This window comes from Mustela putorius, unplaced genomic scaffold (genome assembly GCF_011764305.1).
Source record: "Mustela putorius furo isolate JIRA1106 unplaced genomic scaffold, ASM1176430v1.1 tig00000127_pilon_pilon_pilon, whole genome shotgun sequence".
NCBI classification, from domain to species: Eukaryota; Metazoa; Chordata; class Mammalia; order Carnivora; family Mustelidae; genus Mustela; species Mustela putorius.
This window is the reverse complement of record NW_025421288.1, coordinates 4,856,685-4,874,286: the sequence shown is the minus strand read 5'-3', so window position 1 is coordinate 4,874,286 and position 17,602 is coordinate 4,856,685. Positions and strand designations below refer to the sequence as shown.

The window sequence follows — 17,602 nt, the reverse complement described above, 5'->3', positions numbered from 1 at the left end:
TTATAGGATCACACTTAAGGACACTGTTGGAAAGGCAAATTTATTTGGGCAAAACAATGTATTGGTTGTCAGGGGCAGTCAGTGGGTAGGAGAATGGGTTTGTCAGAAGAGGTTCACATGAAGTTTTTTAGGTGATGGGGCTTACTGGATATAAATTTGACAAAATCTTACAACTATCCTCTGGGATTGTGGATACTAATGTACAGAAATTATACTTAATTATAAACTGACAAAAATCACAAGAAATGACAAGTAATACATAAGCATGTGTGTTCAATGAAATAACCAGCATGGCCCCCACAGGCAGTTTAATTGCCTCCATCCTGGGAAAGTGGGATGAGGTGCTAGAAGTGCTCTCCCAAGGGAAATACCCAGCGAGCTCTGTGTCTCTATAATTCTCTCCACATCCCCATGCACTAGCCATTGAAATCCCAATATGATCCCACATGTCACCATTGTAGAGACACCAGTCTACATGGTGAACCTGTTTGGTGATCATTTATTCATTTGCTAGTGCACAGAGGCCTTATTTAAGGATTTGCTATGAACTTCTAAGGATATTCAAGGGAAACTCCCTGAGATAAAAATTATATTCATTGACTTAAAAGTGATAACTTCTTATGGAGGTGTTTTATAAACCCTCCCTTGCTTCTTATTTACAGACACAAGTGTGTGAATTACAGAAGAGGTAATCTTATCATCTTTATTTTACAAATAAGAAGGTAAGTGATCCTCTAAGGACACAGAAGGAATGCAAGGTAGGTACAGAAATTGATCCACGTTAATGTTCTTTCTTCCATTTTCCCCTGTCTTAGAGAACTTAGAGCCTTATGACCGTGTCCTAAGAGTAGTAATTAGGTGTTATTCTGCAGCTGAAATTCTGATTCAGACCCATTGCTCAGAAATGATTCTTTCTGCTCTCCCAGCAGACAAGTGAGCATCTATATTCTGTAAACATTTTAAATTAGAACTGTAATCCATGCAAAAGTTGTAGGACAGCTCTACCTACTTCAAGTTCTTTGGGGGAAGAAATAGATATCTTCAATGTTTTTCAAAATACTGAGGTGAGATCAGGTATAAATGAAAAAATTTCCATCAGGAGGGAATTTACTGGTACTTAAGGACCATCATCCTTCTTTCCTAAGGATATGAACAAAAAAGGCACAGAAGAGTCTCTAATTAATTTTTTGGTTTTTACATCCTGCTCTCTAAATGCTGGCCTCTCATCAATGTAAACAAAAAAGCAAAATGAACAAAAAACTGTGAGTGTAATAATCTTTTTAAAAGATTTAACTAATCAATTAATTTATTTATAGAGCATGCAAGAGTGGGGGAAGGGCAGAGGGAAAGGGAGAGAGAAACTAATGTAGATTCTGCACCTCAGACTGACTATAGAGCCAACAGGGGACTCCATCTCACGACCTTGAGATCATGACCTGAGCTGAAATCAAGGGTCAGATGCTCAATTGATGGATCCATCTTCATGTCCCCAAGTAATCTTTATAACAAAATTTCTAATATGAATTAATAAAATCCAAATGGTATTTTAAACTTTCCCCTACCATCATAAGCTTATTGTCACCAGAAAATCCACACATGGTGACAGTGACTGGCTAAGAGAAGAGCCTTTTAATTACACAGAACATGGATTTAACTCTTGAATCTTGACTCCTTCCCAGGCTAACTGTGTAATTTTAGAGCATCACAAATCTTCTCAAATCCTCGTGCTCTACAATGGTGAAGGAGAAATAACAATACAATCTACCATACACACATACACATTGACCTATAAAGCCTTTCTTATTGCTTGTAGAACATAGACTAGGCTCCAAGTGGACATGTGTGTTAAGGTTGGCAAACAATGTTATCAGGGAACAGGCTTGTGCAGGAAATTTTCCAAAGTTTAGGAGGAAGATTTTAGTAGTTAGCAGAAAAGGGATACCCTTCCAATGCTTCAAATGCAAGTGAACAGATTTATAGTACTGTTCTATGGAAGAGCAGATTCAAATGAAATATTTTATTATGTGGCACTTGCCACCAAAACCCTTGATCTCTGATTCTGCTGTGAGATGCAGTCATGAGAGAAAGAATGAGTTATCCAGGGGAGGACTGTCATCCAAGCTAAGGTATAGATTTCAAGGAAGATTTTAGGCAAAAGAAAGCTTGTGTGGACCTGTTGGGGCAGCAGATTGCATGGGTGAAAAGAAAACAGACGGAGAAATCCTGGAGATCACAGAAAACCTCTGAGGCCCTTGTGTGTGAGAAACGCAAATTAAAGAGACCATAAGACTTCATACATCACACACACCTGAAGATCTACAGGGTGACACCCATTTTTCCTAAAGCAATGTAAACACAATCATCCCACTCTAACAATAACACTGTAGCTCATGCTAATCACCCAGATTTTATCAGTTTTTAAGTATTACCTTATTTTATTCTCATTAAAATGCTATATTAGAGGTCTTATTACTGTCTTATTTTATTTATTTATTTATTTATTTATTTATTATTTCTGATGGAAATAGGAGGTTCAGATAGGTTAAGATTGATGGATCCTTGTTATTAAATGATAGTAGGGCTGCTGTGCACCTCAACCTGGAACATAAGCTCTACATCCGATTTTGTTTCTTCCTCTTATATAGCCTCTGCTGGCTGTCATGCCCCTACTGCTCCACTATCTCACCACATCTACTATGCATATATCTCTTGGATACTTCACTGGGAAAACTCAATGAATTTGTATCAATGGAGACAATGAACAATTGCACTGAGTTAAATTCAATTTGATTCAAATACAGTTTAGACTATCACCACTCAGTGTGAGCTCAAAGGTTGGCTTGGCCCCGAGCATGGCTTGTCAATTAATACTCATTTGAAATATAAACTTCTGTGCATCATAATTTGTTTTCCTCCCAGCTTTTTTTGTTAAAGTTTTAAGTAATCTCTATACCCAGCATGGGGCTATAGCTCACAATCCCAGGAACAAGGGTTGTGGGCTCTACTGACTGAGCCAGCCAGGCACCCCGCTGTGCATCATAATTTAAATGAACATAATAAAAAATCAAATTCATAATATTCTTGAGAGGATGTGATGAATATACAGATCTTCTTGTACTTAAAATGGGGTTGTGTCCCTAGAAACCCATTGTACATTGAAAATATCATAAGATGAAAATTCATTTACTACATCTGACCTACTGAACAACATAGTTTAGCCTCTCCTACCATAACCATGTTTCCAGCTCTTAACATTAATGTAAAGTTGGGAAAAAAATCATCTCACACATAGCCTACTTGATAATGACGCATTGAATATCTGGAATTTGTTGAATACAGTACTGAAAGTGAAACACAGAATGGCTGAGCTGGTACAGGATGGCTGTAAAGGTATCAATTGTTGGACCTCATGATCATCTGGCTGACTTGGAGCTGTGGTTTACTGTCCTTGCTCAGCACCAGGAGAGAGGATCATATTGGCTATCACTAGCCCAGAAAAATATCCAAATTCAAAATCTAAGGTATGGTTTCTACTGCATGTGTGTCACTTTTGCACCATTGTCAAGTTGAAAAATCATTAAGTCAAAGCATCGTAAGTTGGGGACTATCTGTACACCTACTGTGTCTACGGCAGTTCCTGGCAAGTCAGCAGCATGCAAGTATCTGCTCTACCAGGCTTGGAAAAAGGGAACTGTATTCATTCTGGACAAGTCATCTTGATCAAGTTAGTCAATTTTCTACACCTCATTTCACAATTCTATAAAATTTTAGAATTGAGGAGAAGCTCCCTACTTCAGAGTCAGCAGTTTGTAAATCTACATGTAATTAGTGCATTGACTTTGTTGTCAAGCTAATGTTTTATCTGGAGAATCTTGAAATACAAGTTATTGCTCTAATGAAATAACACACACTATATGTACACTGGCATTGTACGTTTTTTTTGTTTATCACCCATTTATTTCTTCTTGTAGTCACAGAGCATTGGTGGTTCTCAACATTGATGGAGAACAGGACAGAAGTGACACAGTTCATTCTGCTGGGACTAACCAATGACCCAAAACTGCAGCTTCCCCTCTTCATAATGTTCACCCTCATCTACCTCATCACTCTGGTTGGGAATTTGGGGATCACCATGTTGGTTCTGCTGGACTCCCATCTCCACACTCCCATGTACTTTTTCCTCAGTAATCTGTCTCTGATGGACTTTGGTTACTCTTCAACTGTCACTCCCAAGGTCATGGCTGGATTACTTATAGAAGATAAGGTCATCTCCTACAATGCATGTGCTGCTCAGATGTTCTTTTTTGCAGCTTTTGCCACTGTGGAAAATTATCTCTTAGCCTCAATGGCTTATGACCGTTATGCAGCAGTGTGCAAACCCCTCCATTACACCACCACCATGACAACAGGTGTGTGTGCTCGTTTGGTCATAGGCTGCTATGTCTGTGGTTTCCTGAATGCCTCTATCCACATTAGAGACACATTTAGTCTCTCTTTCTGTATGAACAATGTAATCCATCACTTTTTCTGTGATGTTCCAGCAGTCATGGTTCTTTCTTGTTCTGATAGCTATGTCAGTGAGCTGGTTCTTGTTTATGTTGTGAGTTTCAACATCTTTTTTGCTCTCCTGGTTATCTTGATTTCCTACATATTCATATTTATCACCATCCTGAAGATGCACTCATCTACAAGATATCAGAAGGCTATATCTACCTGTGCCTCCCACCTCACTGCTGTGTCCATCTTCTATGGGACAGTCATCTTCATGTACTTACAGCCCAGCTCCAACCATTCCATGGACACAGACAAAATGGCATCTGTGTTCTACACGATGGTCATCCCCATGCTAAACCCTGTGGTCTACAGCATGAGGAACAAGGAAGTCAAGAATGCATTCATTAAGACCATTTTAGAGTCAAAATTATCTCTAGGATTGTGATTTTAACACTGTACAATGTACACTAACTAGTTACAATAAGGCCATAGTGAAATTAAGCTCCTGATGTGGTAGACTAACTTCTTCAAAACTCTTTTGTACTGAAAAAAGAAAAAAAGCAAACGTTATGTATACAAATAAAAGCCTCAACAAGAATGATCAAGATGTCTTAGGGCTTAATTTTCAAAATTTTATTTAGGATATGGATTTAGTCACTTATTCTACACGCATTTTTCTACTGCATCAATGCAGAGACCCATAAAATAAGTGCACAGATGAGATCATGAACAGAAGTGCATGCATGTGCCCATGATGATACATACACACTGGAGTAGGAAATTTCCCAAAATTAAATGGAATGTTGCTAGTGTTTTATAATAATAATTTGAATGTTTATTTCATGTATTAGAGTAGAAATTTATCTCCTGTATTTTTCACCTCTTTATTTGAATTCTTTTCTAAGAGTCCTAACTTCAGAATGAAAATAATATAATACTCAATGAAAGGTTCTGATTTTGGAGAGCTCATTTTACTGGGAGATGCTTACATATAGCATCTTATAGTTATTTTTTTTTATTTATTTTTATTTTTTATAAACATATATTTTTATCCCCAGGGGTACAGGTCTGTGAATCACCAGGTTTACACACTTCACAGATACATATAGCATCTTAAGTGAATTAATATTTCCGTTTTAACTGAGTCATTACAGAACTAACATGCTCATATTACACTTTTCAAAAAGGTAAAACGCAGCCAGAGTATGAGAAGATGGAAGAAGACTAGATGTATTTTTTAATTTCTTCAGATATTATTACCAATTCACACAGTACTTAAAAACTCACTGAAAACTAGTAAAATTTTGCTTCTGGAAATGCTTTGGAATGATTAATGCTCATATTTCATGTTTCTTTTGTTGATCTAAATTATTTTTGTTGCCTCTTTATTCTTCTGCCCTACTTCATTCACATGATTTTCTTCCTATTTCCTTACAATCTTACAATTTCAATCATGTTCCTGATTAGGACATTTGTACTTGCTTTTCTCTGTGTAGAATGTTCCCTTACTTCTTTAAGATCATTGCTTAATTGTTACACTATTACACAATGTTTTCCTGACCACTTTTATAAAACAATCCCTTTTTATTCACTATGTACAGTGTTCTCTCACTCTGTGTTATTCTTCATATCCTTATAAACCTTCATCTCTTATATATTTATTTGTTTCCTTGTTTATGATCCATGTACCCCAACTAGAATTTAAATTCTGTGAAAGCTATGGCTTTATTTGTTTTCTTTACAACACAATCTTCAATACATAAGTGGGTATCTGTTTCATAGTAGATTTTCAATAAATGAATGAATAAAATAATTAAGCTCTGAGTCAGAATGTATCAATATGATAATTCTTTAGGCATTGGCGGTTTTAGCATTATCTACAGCATAAACTTTTTAGATAAATATATAATGCATTTCAAGAAGAACAGTTGATTTTCTGCTTTGTTTAAATATTTTTATCTACATTTTCACCAAGTATTTGTACTCTAATATTTGGACACAGTGATTTCTTGGCTCCTATAATCAAGTGACTCATCTGAAATAATCTCATAATTTTTAATTAGCAGTGATGTCTCATTAAATGCCAAGTAACACAACAAATAAATGCTAGTAGGTAAATCATAAGAAAGACATTAAATGTGAGATTAAGAGTTAGTATCTGATTATATTTGAAAATTACTTCATACATATGAAATATAATTAACTGAAATGATTCAGAATATCTAGAATATAAACGTGGCAATATCTGTCAATAATAAAAATGATGCACATTCAATATGCTAGTATAATGCACAATTTTTATGCTTTTAGTTTTGATCCTCAGAGAACACTATATTATACAAAACTTATCCACATAAATGTGTATCATCATCTAATTTGTCACCTCTAGATAATAGAAGGCTTTAATATTTCAGTATTTGTAAGATTGTACTTGAATATGCTAATATTCTTATGCTACTATTTTGGGGGAAGTGTAGAACAACACAAGTATTCACTTATAGTTTTGCAATGATGTTTTTCTTATTGGAAACATATCTAACTATTATTTTAAAAAAGACTTCACCCTCAAATTACTAAAGCTCATACAGCAATCCAGCAATGTGGCAGGATGCAAAAATCAATCTGTAGAAATCAGTGGCATTTTTATACATTAATAATGTGACTGAAGAAAGAGAAATTAAGGAATTGATTCCATTTACAATAGCACCAAAACCCATAAGGTACATGGGAATAAACCTAACCAAAGAGGTCAAGGATCTATACTCCAGAAACTACAGAACCCTGATGAAAGAAACTGAGGAAGACACAAACAGATGGAAAAACATTCCATGCTCATGGACTGGAAGAATAAACATTGTTAAAATGTCTATGCTGCCCAAAGCAATCTACATATTCAATGAGACCCCTATCAAATTATTTAATTATTTGATAATTTAAAAATTATCAAATTATCAAATTATTTTCACAGAGCTGAAACAAACAATCCTAAAATTTGTATGGAATCAGAAGAGACACTGAATCACTGGGAGAATGTTGAAAAAGAATACCAAAGTTGGGAGCATCTCATCATAATATAGCTGACTTCAAGCTATATTACAAAGTTGTGATCATCAAGGAAGCATGGTATTGGCACAGAAACAGACACATAGATCAATGGAGCAGAATAGAGAACCCAGAAATGGACTCTCAACTCTATAGTAAATTATATCTTTGACAAAGCAGGAAAGAATGTCCAATGGAAAAAAGACAGTCTCTTCAACAAATGGTGTTGGGAAAACTGGACAGCCACATGCAGAAGAATGAAACTGTCTTACACAAAGAAAAATGAAATTACACAAAATGAAATATATTATATAAATAAATTACACAAAAATGAAATTGTCTTACACAAAGATAAACTCTACATAAAGATAAAACTCTAAATGGATGAAAAATCTCAAGATGAGACAGGAATCCATCAAAATCCTCAAGGAGAATATAGGGAGTAACCTCTTCAACATCGGCCACAGTGACTTCTTTCAAGATATATCTCTAAAGGCAAGGAAAACAAAAACAAAAATGAACTTTTGGGACTTCATCAATATAAACAGCCTTTGCACAGCAAAGGAAACAGTGAACAAAACTAAGAGGCAACCCATGAAATGGGAGAAGCTATTTGCAAATGACATAATAGATAAAGGGCTGGGATCAAAGATCTATAAGAAAAATGGGCAGAAGACATGAACAGACACTTCTCCAAAGACATAAAAATGGCTAACAGACACATGTAAAAAATGTTCATCATCATTAGCCATCAGGGAGATTCAAATCAAAACTACACTGAGATACCATCTTACACCAGTTAGAATGGCCCAAATTAACAAGACAAGATACAACAAGTGTTAGAGAGGATGTGGAGAAAGGGGAACCCTCTTACACTGTTGGTGGGAAAGCAAGTTGGTGCAGCCACTTTGGAAAACACTGTGGAGATTCCTTAAGAAATTAAAAACAGAGCTATCCTATGACCCTGAAATTGCACTACTGGATATTTACCCCAAAGATACAGATGTCGTGAAGAAAAGGGTCATCTGTACCCCAATATTCATAGCAGCAATGGCCACAATCACCAAACTGTAGAAAGAGCCAAAATGCCCTTCAACAGATGAATGGATAAAGAAGATGTGGTCCATATATACAATAGAATATTATGCCTCCATCAGAAAAGATGAATACCTGACTTTTGTGTCAACGTGGATGGAACTGGAGGAAATTAAGCTGAGTGAAATAAATCAAGCAGTGAAAGTCAAGTATCATTGGTTTAACTTACTTGTGGAGCATAAGGAATAACATGGAGGATATTAAGAGAAAGAAAGGAAAGTGAATTGAGGGAAAGATGAACCATGAGATGATGGAAGAGGAGATGAACCATAAGAGACTGTGGACTGTGAGAACAAACTTAAGGTTTTGGAGGGGAGGGAGGTTGGGGGTTAGGTAAGCCTGGGGGTGGGTATTAAGGACGGCACATATTGCATGGAGCACTGGGTGTGGTGCACCTACAATGATCTTGGAACACTGAAAAAATTAAATTTAAAAAACAAATATCAAAAATAATAATAAATGTAAATTAATTAAACAAAACCACTCAGTGTATGTAAAAGTTGCCATAATTCTCTAAAAGATTGTATTTAGTTATTTGAAAGACAGAAAGAGAGCAAGCGAGTACAAGCAGGGGTGAGGGGCAGAGGGAGAGGGTGAAGCAGACCCTCAGCTGAGCTGACCCCCTGGTTGGCAGGCACCCCAACGCAGGAAGAATTCCAGGACTCTGAGATCATAACCTCACTTAACCAAATGAGCCATCCAGGTGCACCAAAATTCACCTTAATTTTTTAAGTGGGGGAGGAGAGAGAAAGGAGAGCAATATTGCCAATGTATGTATGTGTTACACAGCATACCAAATTATGTCACTGAATACAGTTTAATTGTTTCTGCCTTATATAATTGGGATGAGGAGAGGTGTTTGCCCTCACAGGGGTCTTTTCCCCCAAGATTTCCATACCTGTACAATTTTCTCCTTGTTCTTGTTCATTATGGGCTGAAATCCCATCATGATGATGCATGATGTTGTTTAAAAGGATTAGATTTTGGGCGGAGCCCATTTATTCATCATTTATTGTACTAAAACCTAACCTTGTTGTAGACACCAAACTGGGTATTTGCAGTGAGTCTGCAATGACAGGCAGAGAAGACATCCTGAAATAAAAATTAAACTCTTTCATGTTGAAAATTTAAGCTCTTACTAAGGGCTTACATCTGCCCTCATGTGCTGGTCACAAATACAATTCTAAAAAGTCTGTGGGACAGATAATTTAATTATCTCCTTATCATAAATAAGGAAACTGAGATCAGTAGGAGGTAAATCATCTTCTGAATACTTCAAAAAATCCATGGTAGATGCACTGCTTAAGTACAGGCTTCCTAGGAGGCCCATATTAATGATCTTTTCTCCGTATGATCATGCTTCAGGGAACTCAGAATGTCTCGACCAGAACATGAGACAGAATTTCTCCAACATTAATTATAACATTCTTTTGGGGCTGAATTTCTGATTGCAGACTCACAATTCAGCACTGTCTTTCTTTTCAAAAGTAAGGTAAGTTTCGATTCAATCTACACTTGCAGTGAAAACTGTAATTGATGAAGAAACATTGGGGTGTCTACATCTTCTGTGAGTTTTGAGCTCCCATCCGGTTGTTTGAACACTATTTCTGAATATTGGCATAAGTATAGGAGTCAGGGGAAAACACTGTAATCAGGAAAGTGCAGAGAAATATTTCTGAAATTCCACGCTGCTTTTCTTAAGAGGTTAAGAAAACCCTATGATAGATATATACTCTGATTAGGTAGGTGTTAAATAAGTTCTATTTACTGTGTGTTTTGTCACTGAGGGGATAGCTAACCAAACACAGTGAAATGACGTTTTCTTCCTTTCCAGAAAGATGATCAGGAAGCCACTAAGACCCTTACATATTTTTCACTATTATTTCCCTATAACCTACTCCATTATTACCTGTTCATCTAGAAAATCTGACAATACAGTGATTAAAGCTACAGGCATTAGGATCAGTTAGACAGGTATCTATATCTTAACTATCTCATCCTAGGTGTAGAATTTTAAGAAGACACATAACTTCTCAACTCCTCATTTTCTTAGCAGTAAATAAGACTATTTGTGTGTGTGTGCGTGCACGTGCACGCAAGTGTGTGTACATACCCAATTTATATCTCTTTCTCTTCTGCTCTATTTACCATCATAATCATGATCATTATCATCATCATCAGTATCATCTATTATCCATATTATTTATCCATATGAGACTGGCTACACATAAGCAGGAATTTTAAGCTGTTGCTAACCTCAGGAGAGCTATTAGTCATCATAGAACACAGCAAATGATATATATGTGTTATCATAATAAAATATTATGTGTATGAGGTGTTGACAAACACAAATACTTTAAGGTGAAGACTTGCAAAAAAAAGAAATGTGTTTAGGACCCAGGAGGGAGATGGTAAAGAATAGCAGCTACCAAAGAATGCATGTCTTTCACAAAGCTTCAAGTAAAAATATAAAGATTTGTAATTTTTTCTCATGAATAGATCTTCAGATTAGTATCAACCCCCATGCCATGAATTTTCACCCATCAATATCTGTGATCCAGCTCAGTGTTCTTAGGAATGACATAAGAACGGGTCTAAGAAAGAGGGATAGGGTAAAACGTGTGTCTCAAGAAAGAAATTAAGAAAAGAAAAACTTGAAGATCTCTCGGTTCTCATACAAAGTGATTGACATAGCCATGAGCACAGAGTGAAAAATAGGGAGAAAACCAAACATCTGTTTACACAGCATGTACAAAAAGGCAAATCAAAGGTTAAGGTTAACAGACTTAAACCCAGACTGGTGGTGGATATTGGGGAGGGTACGTATTTCATGAAGCACTGGGTGTAGTACATAAACAATGAATCTTGGAACACTGAAAAAGTAAAATAACATTAAAAAAAAAAACCCAGCCCCCTATATCTGTCACTTTACTTTCCTACACCAACATAGAGACCATTGTTCTATGTTAAAAATATTATAGCTACTACTCTTTAGGACTGTGCTTGGTACCCTCATTATTCTAACTCTTTTTATACACAATGTCTTTAAATTCTTACAATAATCCTTTAAGGTAGGTTTCAACAGCACTTTCATTTTGGTGGTGGATAGAGACTTAGAGAAGTTAGGACCAATGTCTCCCAGTCATAAATGGTAGGGGTGATATGTGATTGTATACACATGATTCTCAGAGAACAAGCCTTAACATCCAATGCTACACCTTCTGTTCAGAATTGCCTTTGTTGATTGTACATGGCTCTCATGCTGCATCTAGTCCACTGCACCTACTATGCATTTATCTGTGAACTATGTAACTATTCTATTCCAGGCATTAAGTTCAGCACAATAGAGACAAGTAAGTATAAATTGAATGAAATTAAGGTTAATTCAAATTCATTACATGTCAAAATATGTTTTATTTTTTTATTAATTTATTTTCCGCGTAACAGTATTCATTGTTTTTGCACCACACCCTGTGCTCCATGCAATCCGTGCCCTCTCCAATACCCCCCCCAAGTAAATTCAACAAACAAGAAATAAAAGGGAATACCCTCAGCCTGATATAGAACATCTGTGATAATCTTCTGGTATCATTATACTAAATGATGAGACACCATGCTTTTCATTAAGGAGAAGGGAGTTGGGGGAAATTGGAAGGGGAGGTGAACCATGAGAGACTATAGACTCTAAAAAACAATCTGAGGGGTTTGAAGTGGCGAGGGGGTGGGAGGTTGGGGTACCAGGTGGTGGGTACGGATTGCATGGAGCACTGGGTGTGGTGAAAAAATAATGAATACTGTTATGCTGAAAATAAATAAAAAATAAATTAAAAAAAATAAAAATAAATAAGAAAGAAAAATTCTAATAAAAAAATTAAAGCCAAGAATATATGTCTGCTCTCAATACTTCTATATGACATTTTAGTGCAGATTGAAACTAGTGCAATAAGACAAGCAATTTAAAAAGGCAATTAGATAGTAAAGAAAAAATAAGTTTGTTTTAATTGCAGATGACATTATTGTATACATTGAGAATTTTATCTAATCTACAAAAATCTTAGCAAGAGTAATAAGTAAATTGAGTAAGTTCGCAGGTCAGAAGGTCAATATACAAAACTCAATGGTAATTCTATATACTAGCAATAAACAATCAGAAATTAAATTTACATTATTTCTAATAGCATCAAAAACATGAAATAGAGTTAAATGTGATAAATATTTGCAAAGCTTCTACCTTGAAAAATATGAAACATGGCTGAGAGAGTTTAAATAAAATCTAATTACATTAAAAAATTTATTAACAACTCTTCGGTTGGGAATCCTTTTGTGTCTAAAGCTTGGCTTTGTCCATTAATACCTAACTAAACTTATATAAACTACTTGATCTCTCAGTTGCCAAATTACTAGGTATCTATAGGAGAGGAATAACTAAACAATCTAATAGGACTGATGAGAAGATTAAATAAATATACACATACAAAGCACCTGGCATGAGAACACTGTGGAAGTGTAAGTTGTTAGATTTAAAAGATACCATAAGTGACTCTTAATCTCACAAAACAAACTGAGGATTGCTGGGGGGAGGGGGTTTGGGAGAAGGGGGGGGATTATGGACATTGGGGAGGGTATGTGATTTGGTGAGTGCTGTGAAGTGTGTAAACCTGGTGATTCACAGACCTGTACCCCTGGGGATAAAAATATATGTTTATAAAAAATAAAAAATTAAAAAAAAATAAAAGATATGATATAGGAGATGGATTCATTCCAAACATGTGAACTTGGATAACTTGTTAGCCTTTCCTGCAACTCAGTATACTCATATACATAATCTAGAAGTTGGGAAGGTGATCTGTAAGGACACTCATTATCCAAAAGCTTATTACTCTAGAGAGAGTTGTCACTAAATTGGGTTGCCATGACATGTTTTAGAAATAGAGAATATTAAAGAACAAATTATTGCTCTAATAGAATAATGCTTGTACATTTCCATTTCTGTGCAACCAGTTTCATTCATCATTGTGTTCCTTTCTTTGCCATAGAACATCTTGTGATATGAAGAATAACACAGAGGTGAAAGAATTCATCCTGCTGGGACTAACCAATGCCCCAGAGTTGCAGGGTCCTCTCTTTCTAATGTTTACCCTCATCTACCTCGTCACTCTGATTGGGAACCTGGGGATGATCATGCTGATCCTGCTGGACTCTCGTCTGCACATTCCCATGTACTTCTTCCTCAGTAACCTGTCTCTGGTGGACTTTTGTTACTCCTCAACAGTCACTCCCAAGGTCATGGCTGGATTGCTTATAGGAGATAAGGTCATCTCCTACAATGCATGTGCTGTGCAGATGTTCTTTTTTGTATTCTTTGCAACTGTGGAAAACTACCTCTTAGCTGCAATGGCTTTTGACCGCTATGCAGCAGTGTGTAAACCCCTCCATTACACCACCACCATGACGACAGGTGTATGCACTCGTCTGGCCATAGGCTCTTACGTCTTTGCTTTTCTAACTGCTGCTATTGATATTAGAGATACATTCAGTCTCTCTTTCTGTATGTCCAATGTGGTCCATCATTTTTTCTGTGATATTCCAGCAGTCATGACTCTGACTTGCTCAGACAAAGACATTAATGAGTTGATTCTCATGCTTATTTCAAGCTTTAATATCTTTTTTGCCCTTCTTATAATCTTGACTTCCTACATGTTCATATTTATTACTGTCTTGAAGATACAGTCAGGTGAGGGATACCAGAAGGCTTTGTCTACCTGTGCTTTTCACCTTATTGCAGTTTCCTTGTTTTATGGGACAGTCATTGTCATGTACTTACAACCAAGTTCCCATCATTCCATGGACACAGACAAAATGGCATCTGTGTTCTATACTATGGTCATCCCAATGCTGAACCCTATTGTGTATAGCTTGAGGAACAAAGAGGTCAAGAATGCTATAAAGAAGAGTTTTGAGAAGACAAGATATTCTTCAGGATTAATCTTCTAGTGATCTAGAATTCACAGAAGTTTTTTCATCCCACTTAAATCTTCTCCATGTCATAACTCAATATTCATGCCCATATAGAGTATTAAAACGTGTCAATCACTCGAATTTTGTCTATTTATTTAATTTAATAGCAGGTACAAGCATCTGAAATGCTGAACAAATATGATATTTTTTAATGAAAGCAGTTTATGAATAAACCTTCCTTGTTATTGCTGTATTACACTTAGGTTTTTCCTTGATGTACTTCCAAAATGGTAATAAAAAATAATGGATAAGAAAAAAATTTAAAAGATTTGAACATGTAGTAAGGAAAACAGTGGATAATGGAGTTTTCCCCAGGAAGAAAAGTCAGGGTCATATATCCAGTCACCAGGTGGAGCAGACTACTTACTGTCAATTCCATAACATTTTCTAAACTGAAATTTTATGTGTCTTTCTTTGCTGACTGTTCGGAATGGAGGCTCTTTTTTCCCCAATTATCTTTGTTCAGGCCCAACACTATTTATTGGGTGTGAATGTGGAATGAACTATGTTTTCTTTGTATAATTGCTGGACAACAAGGAGCCACACATGGCCTGGGTAGAGAAGACCATTTAACCTGTAGGAAAGCCTGGACATTGTGCTTCTGTGTTAGTTAATTGGGATTTATGTTGTTTCCTTTATGGAGGGGATAATAAATTTTCTGTATGAGAGAAAGTGTAAGATGGATATTTGATGTTCATAAGCTTTACAATGGAAAATACTGGTTAGTTCTTTTCCAAACTATATTTACTCTTGGAAACATACATAGGCTCTATGTTTCCACACTTCATATAGTTAATTTGACCATGTGCTTGGTTCTTGTCCACGGAATGTGAGTACAGGTCATATATGCCACTTCCAAGTCTGCCCATGAACCTCCCCATGTGATGTCCTGTTCATTCTATTCATCACCAGCTGGGTGAAGACAATTCAGACCACAAGTGATGACAAAACCACTAAATGGAAAGAACTGGTACAAATGAATGTAGGAATACATTCCTACAGAACAACTAATGGAGCCATATGCAAGCAAGAAAAACTTCTGTGGTCATGCCACTGCCATTCTGGAGTTTGCTTGTTGGCAGCTAATATTATTTACACTAACAGACAGAGAGCGCTTCACATATGACCATCTGGATGCTGTTGTGGGATTGGGGAAGATATAGCCTGGAAAAAAATATCAATTTCTCCAATACAGTTTGATTCAACAATGATTTCTTTGTGAATCCTCACCCAGCCTCCATATCATACCCAAAGTGCCTAGCTCCAATAAAATTAGCACAGGTTTTGGAGAGAGGACAAATTCAATGTGAATTTCATTCCAAGCCAGACTTTATGATATAGGGCCAGTTATTTAAGGGTTCTGAGTTTCTAATGGGGAAACTAATGCCCATTAGTTTCACAGGCTTATATTAAATGGGTACTGAATGAGCCAAATCTTAGCACAGTGCTTGAAACAGAGTAGCTGCTCAAAATGTATTTGCATCCTTTCCCTTCTATTCCTTTTCTTATCCTTTCATTAATCTAATTTGTCAACCTTCTCCATAGAACTATTAAAACGTTTATAGATTATATTGGTTTGTTTTCGTAGGTTTAACTTGGTACTGAATTGCAAACCTTGGAGACCAAAAATATTATCTTACTTAGGTATGTATTCTCAGAACCTAGACTAACGTCTATTTCATAGAACTCAAGAGTATCTAATGAAATGTGAGCTTGTGTAGAAACAAAGTAACATGGAAAAACCAACAAATATTTGCATCTATCATCTTTTCCTTCTTGATACTGATCAAAACATTGTATATTCATTTTTGTGTGTTTATTCCTTTTTGTTTGTTTGTTTGTTTTCCCCATTAAAATAAAAGTTCTATGCATCCTAGTACAATTTCTTGTCTGGTGTCTAACAAAGACTCAGGCCTAGATCAGAGTTGAGGCTCAGTAAAAGATTTTAAGGAATGAAAAGCTGCATATAAGAGGAACCAGAGAAACTCAGTATCTGTTTGTAAAAACAGAACACAAACAACTGAACACATTAGGTTATGCTGCAGTCACACATTAAATTGAGAATACAGTTGAACACAACAAAGATCATAAAGATTTTATACAAGTTTCCTATGGCTGCTGTAACAATTGAGCACACTCTGGGGCCTTCAAATAACACACATTTGCTTTCTCACAGCTCTGGAGGCCAGTTGTTGGAAATCAGTTTCACTGGGATGAAATAAAAGCATCAGTCTCCAGAGTGTCAAGGGGAGACTCTGTCCCTTGTATATTTCATCTTCAGATGGCTGACCCATATTCCTGGTTTTATTACCATCAGTTCAATCTCTACTTTTGTGGTCACATTATTTTCTCCTCCTATCATCTAATTTCTCTATCCTTCTCCTTTTTTAATTTATGTGTGATTAACATAACTAAATCAGTTCAAATTTAATTCAATAACAAAAATAAACAAAGTGTGCAACTCGGTAGTATTTGGCACATTCAAAGTGTTCTGCAACCATCACATCTATTTCATTCCAAAAGATTTTTTCATTCACAAAGACCCTACACCCATTAAGGCCCCCTGCCCCTGGGAACCAATATCTGCCTTCAATCTCTATGGATTCACCTATCATGAATATGTCATGTAAATAGAATCATATAATATGTGATTTTTTTAAATGTATGACTTCTTTTTTCAGTTTAATGTTTTTGTGGCTCATCTGTGGTGCATCTGTATCAGTACTTAATTTCTTTTTATGGCTGAATAATATTCCATTGTATGTATATACCACATCTTTTCATCCATTTTCAATTGATGGACAGTTCGGTGTTTTTCACCTATTGGCAATTGTTAATAATGCAGCATAACTATTTGCATTCATGCACAAGTATTGTGTGAGGACCTGTTTTCATTCTCTGATAATATTACTATGAGCAGAACTGCTGGTTAATGCAATAATTGTATGCTTAA

General features: G+C 36.0%; 2 protein-coding genes across 2 annotated transcripts; both read left to right on the top strand.

The window, feature by feature from the left end:
* The first annotated feature begins 4,000 nt into the window (after positions 1–4,000).
* On the top strand, positions 4,001–4,939 carry LOC101686461 (olfactory receptor 5B3-like). Its single transcript, XM_004777666.1, has one exon. The coding sequence runs from the start codon at positions 4,001–4,003 to the stop codon at positions 4,937–4,939; it is 939 nt and encodes a 312-aa protein (XP_004777723.1).
* An 8,741-nt stretch (positions 4,940–13,680) lies between these two features.
* Positions 13,681–14,625, top strand: LOC101686185 (olfactory receptor 5B17-like). Its single transcript, XM_004777665.1, has one exon. It carries the CDS (start codon positions 13,681–13,683, stop codon positions 14,623–14,625), a length of 945 nt encoding a protein of 314 aa, XP_004777722.1.
* The last annotated feature ends 2,977 nt before the right edge of the window (positions 14,626–17,602 follow it).

What these genes read in the sequence shown, in the direction of transcription:
- LOC101686461 (XM_004777666.1), top strand. Translation starts at nt 4,001, where the DNA reads ATGGAGAACAGGACAGAAGTGACACAGTTCATTCTGCTGGGACTAACC.
- LOC101686185 (XM_004777665.1), top strand. Translation starts at nt 13,681, where the DNA reads ATGAAGAATAACACAGAGGTGAAAGAATTCATCCTGCTGGGACTAACC.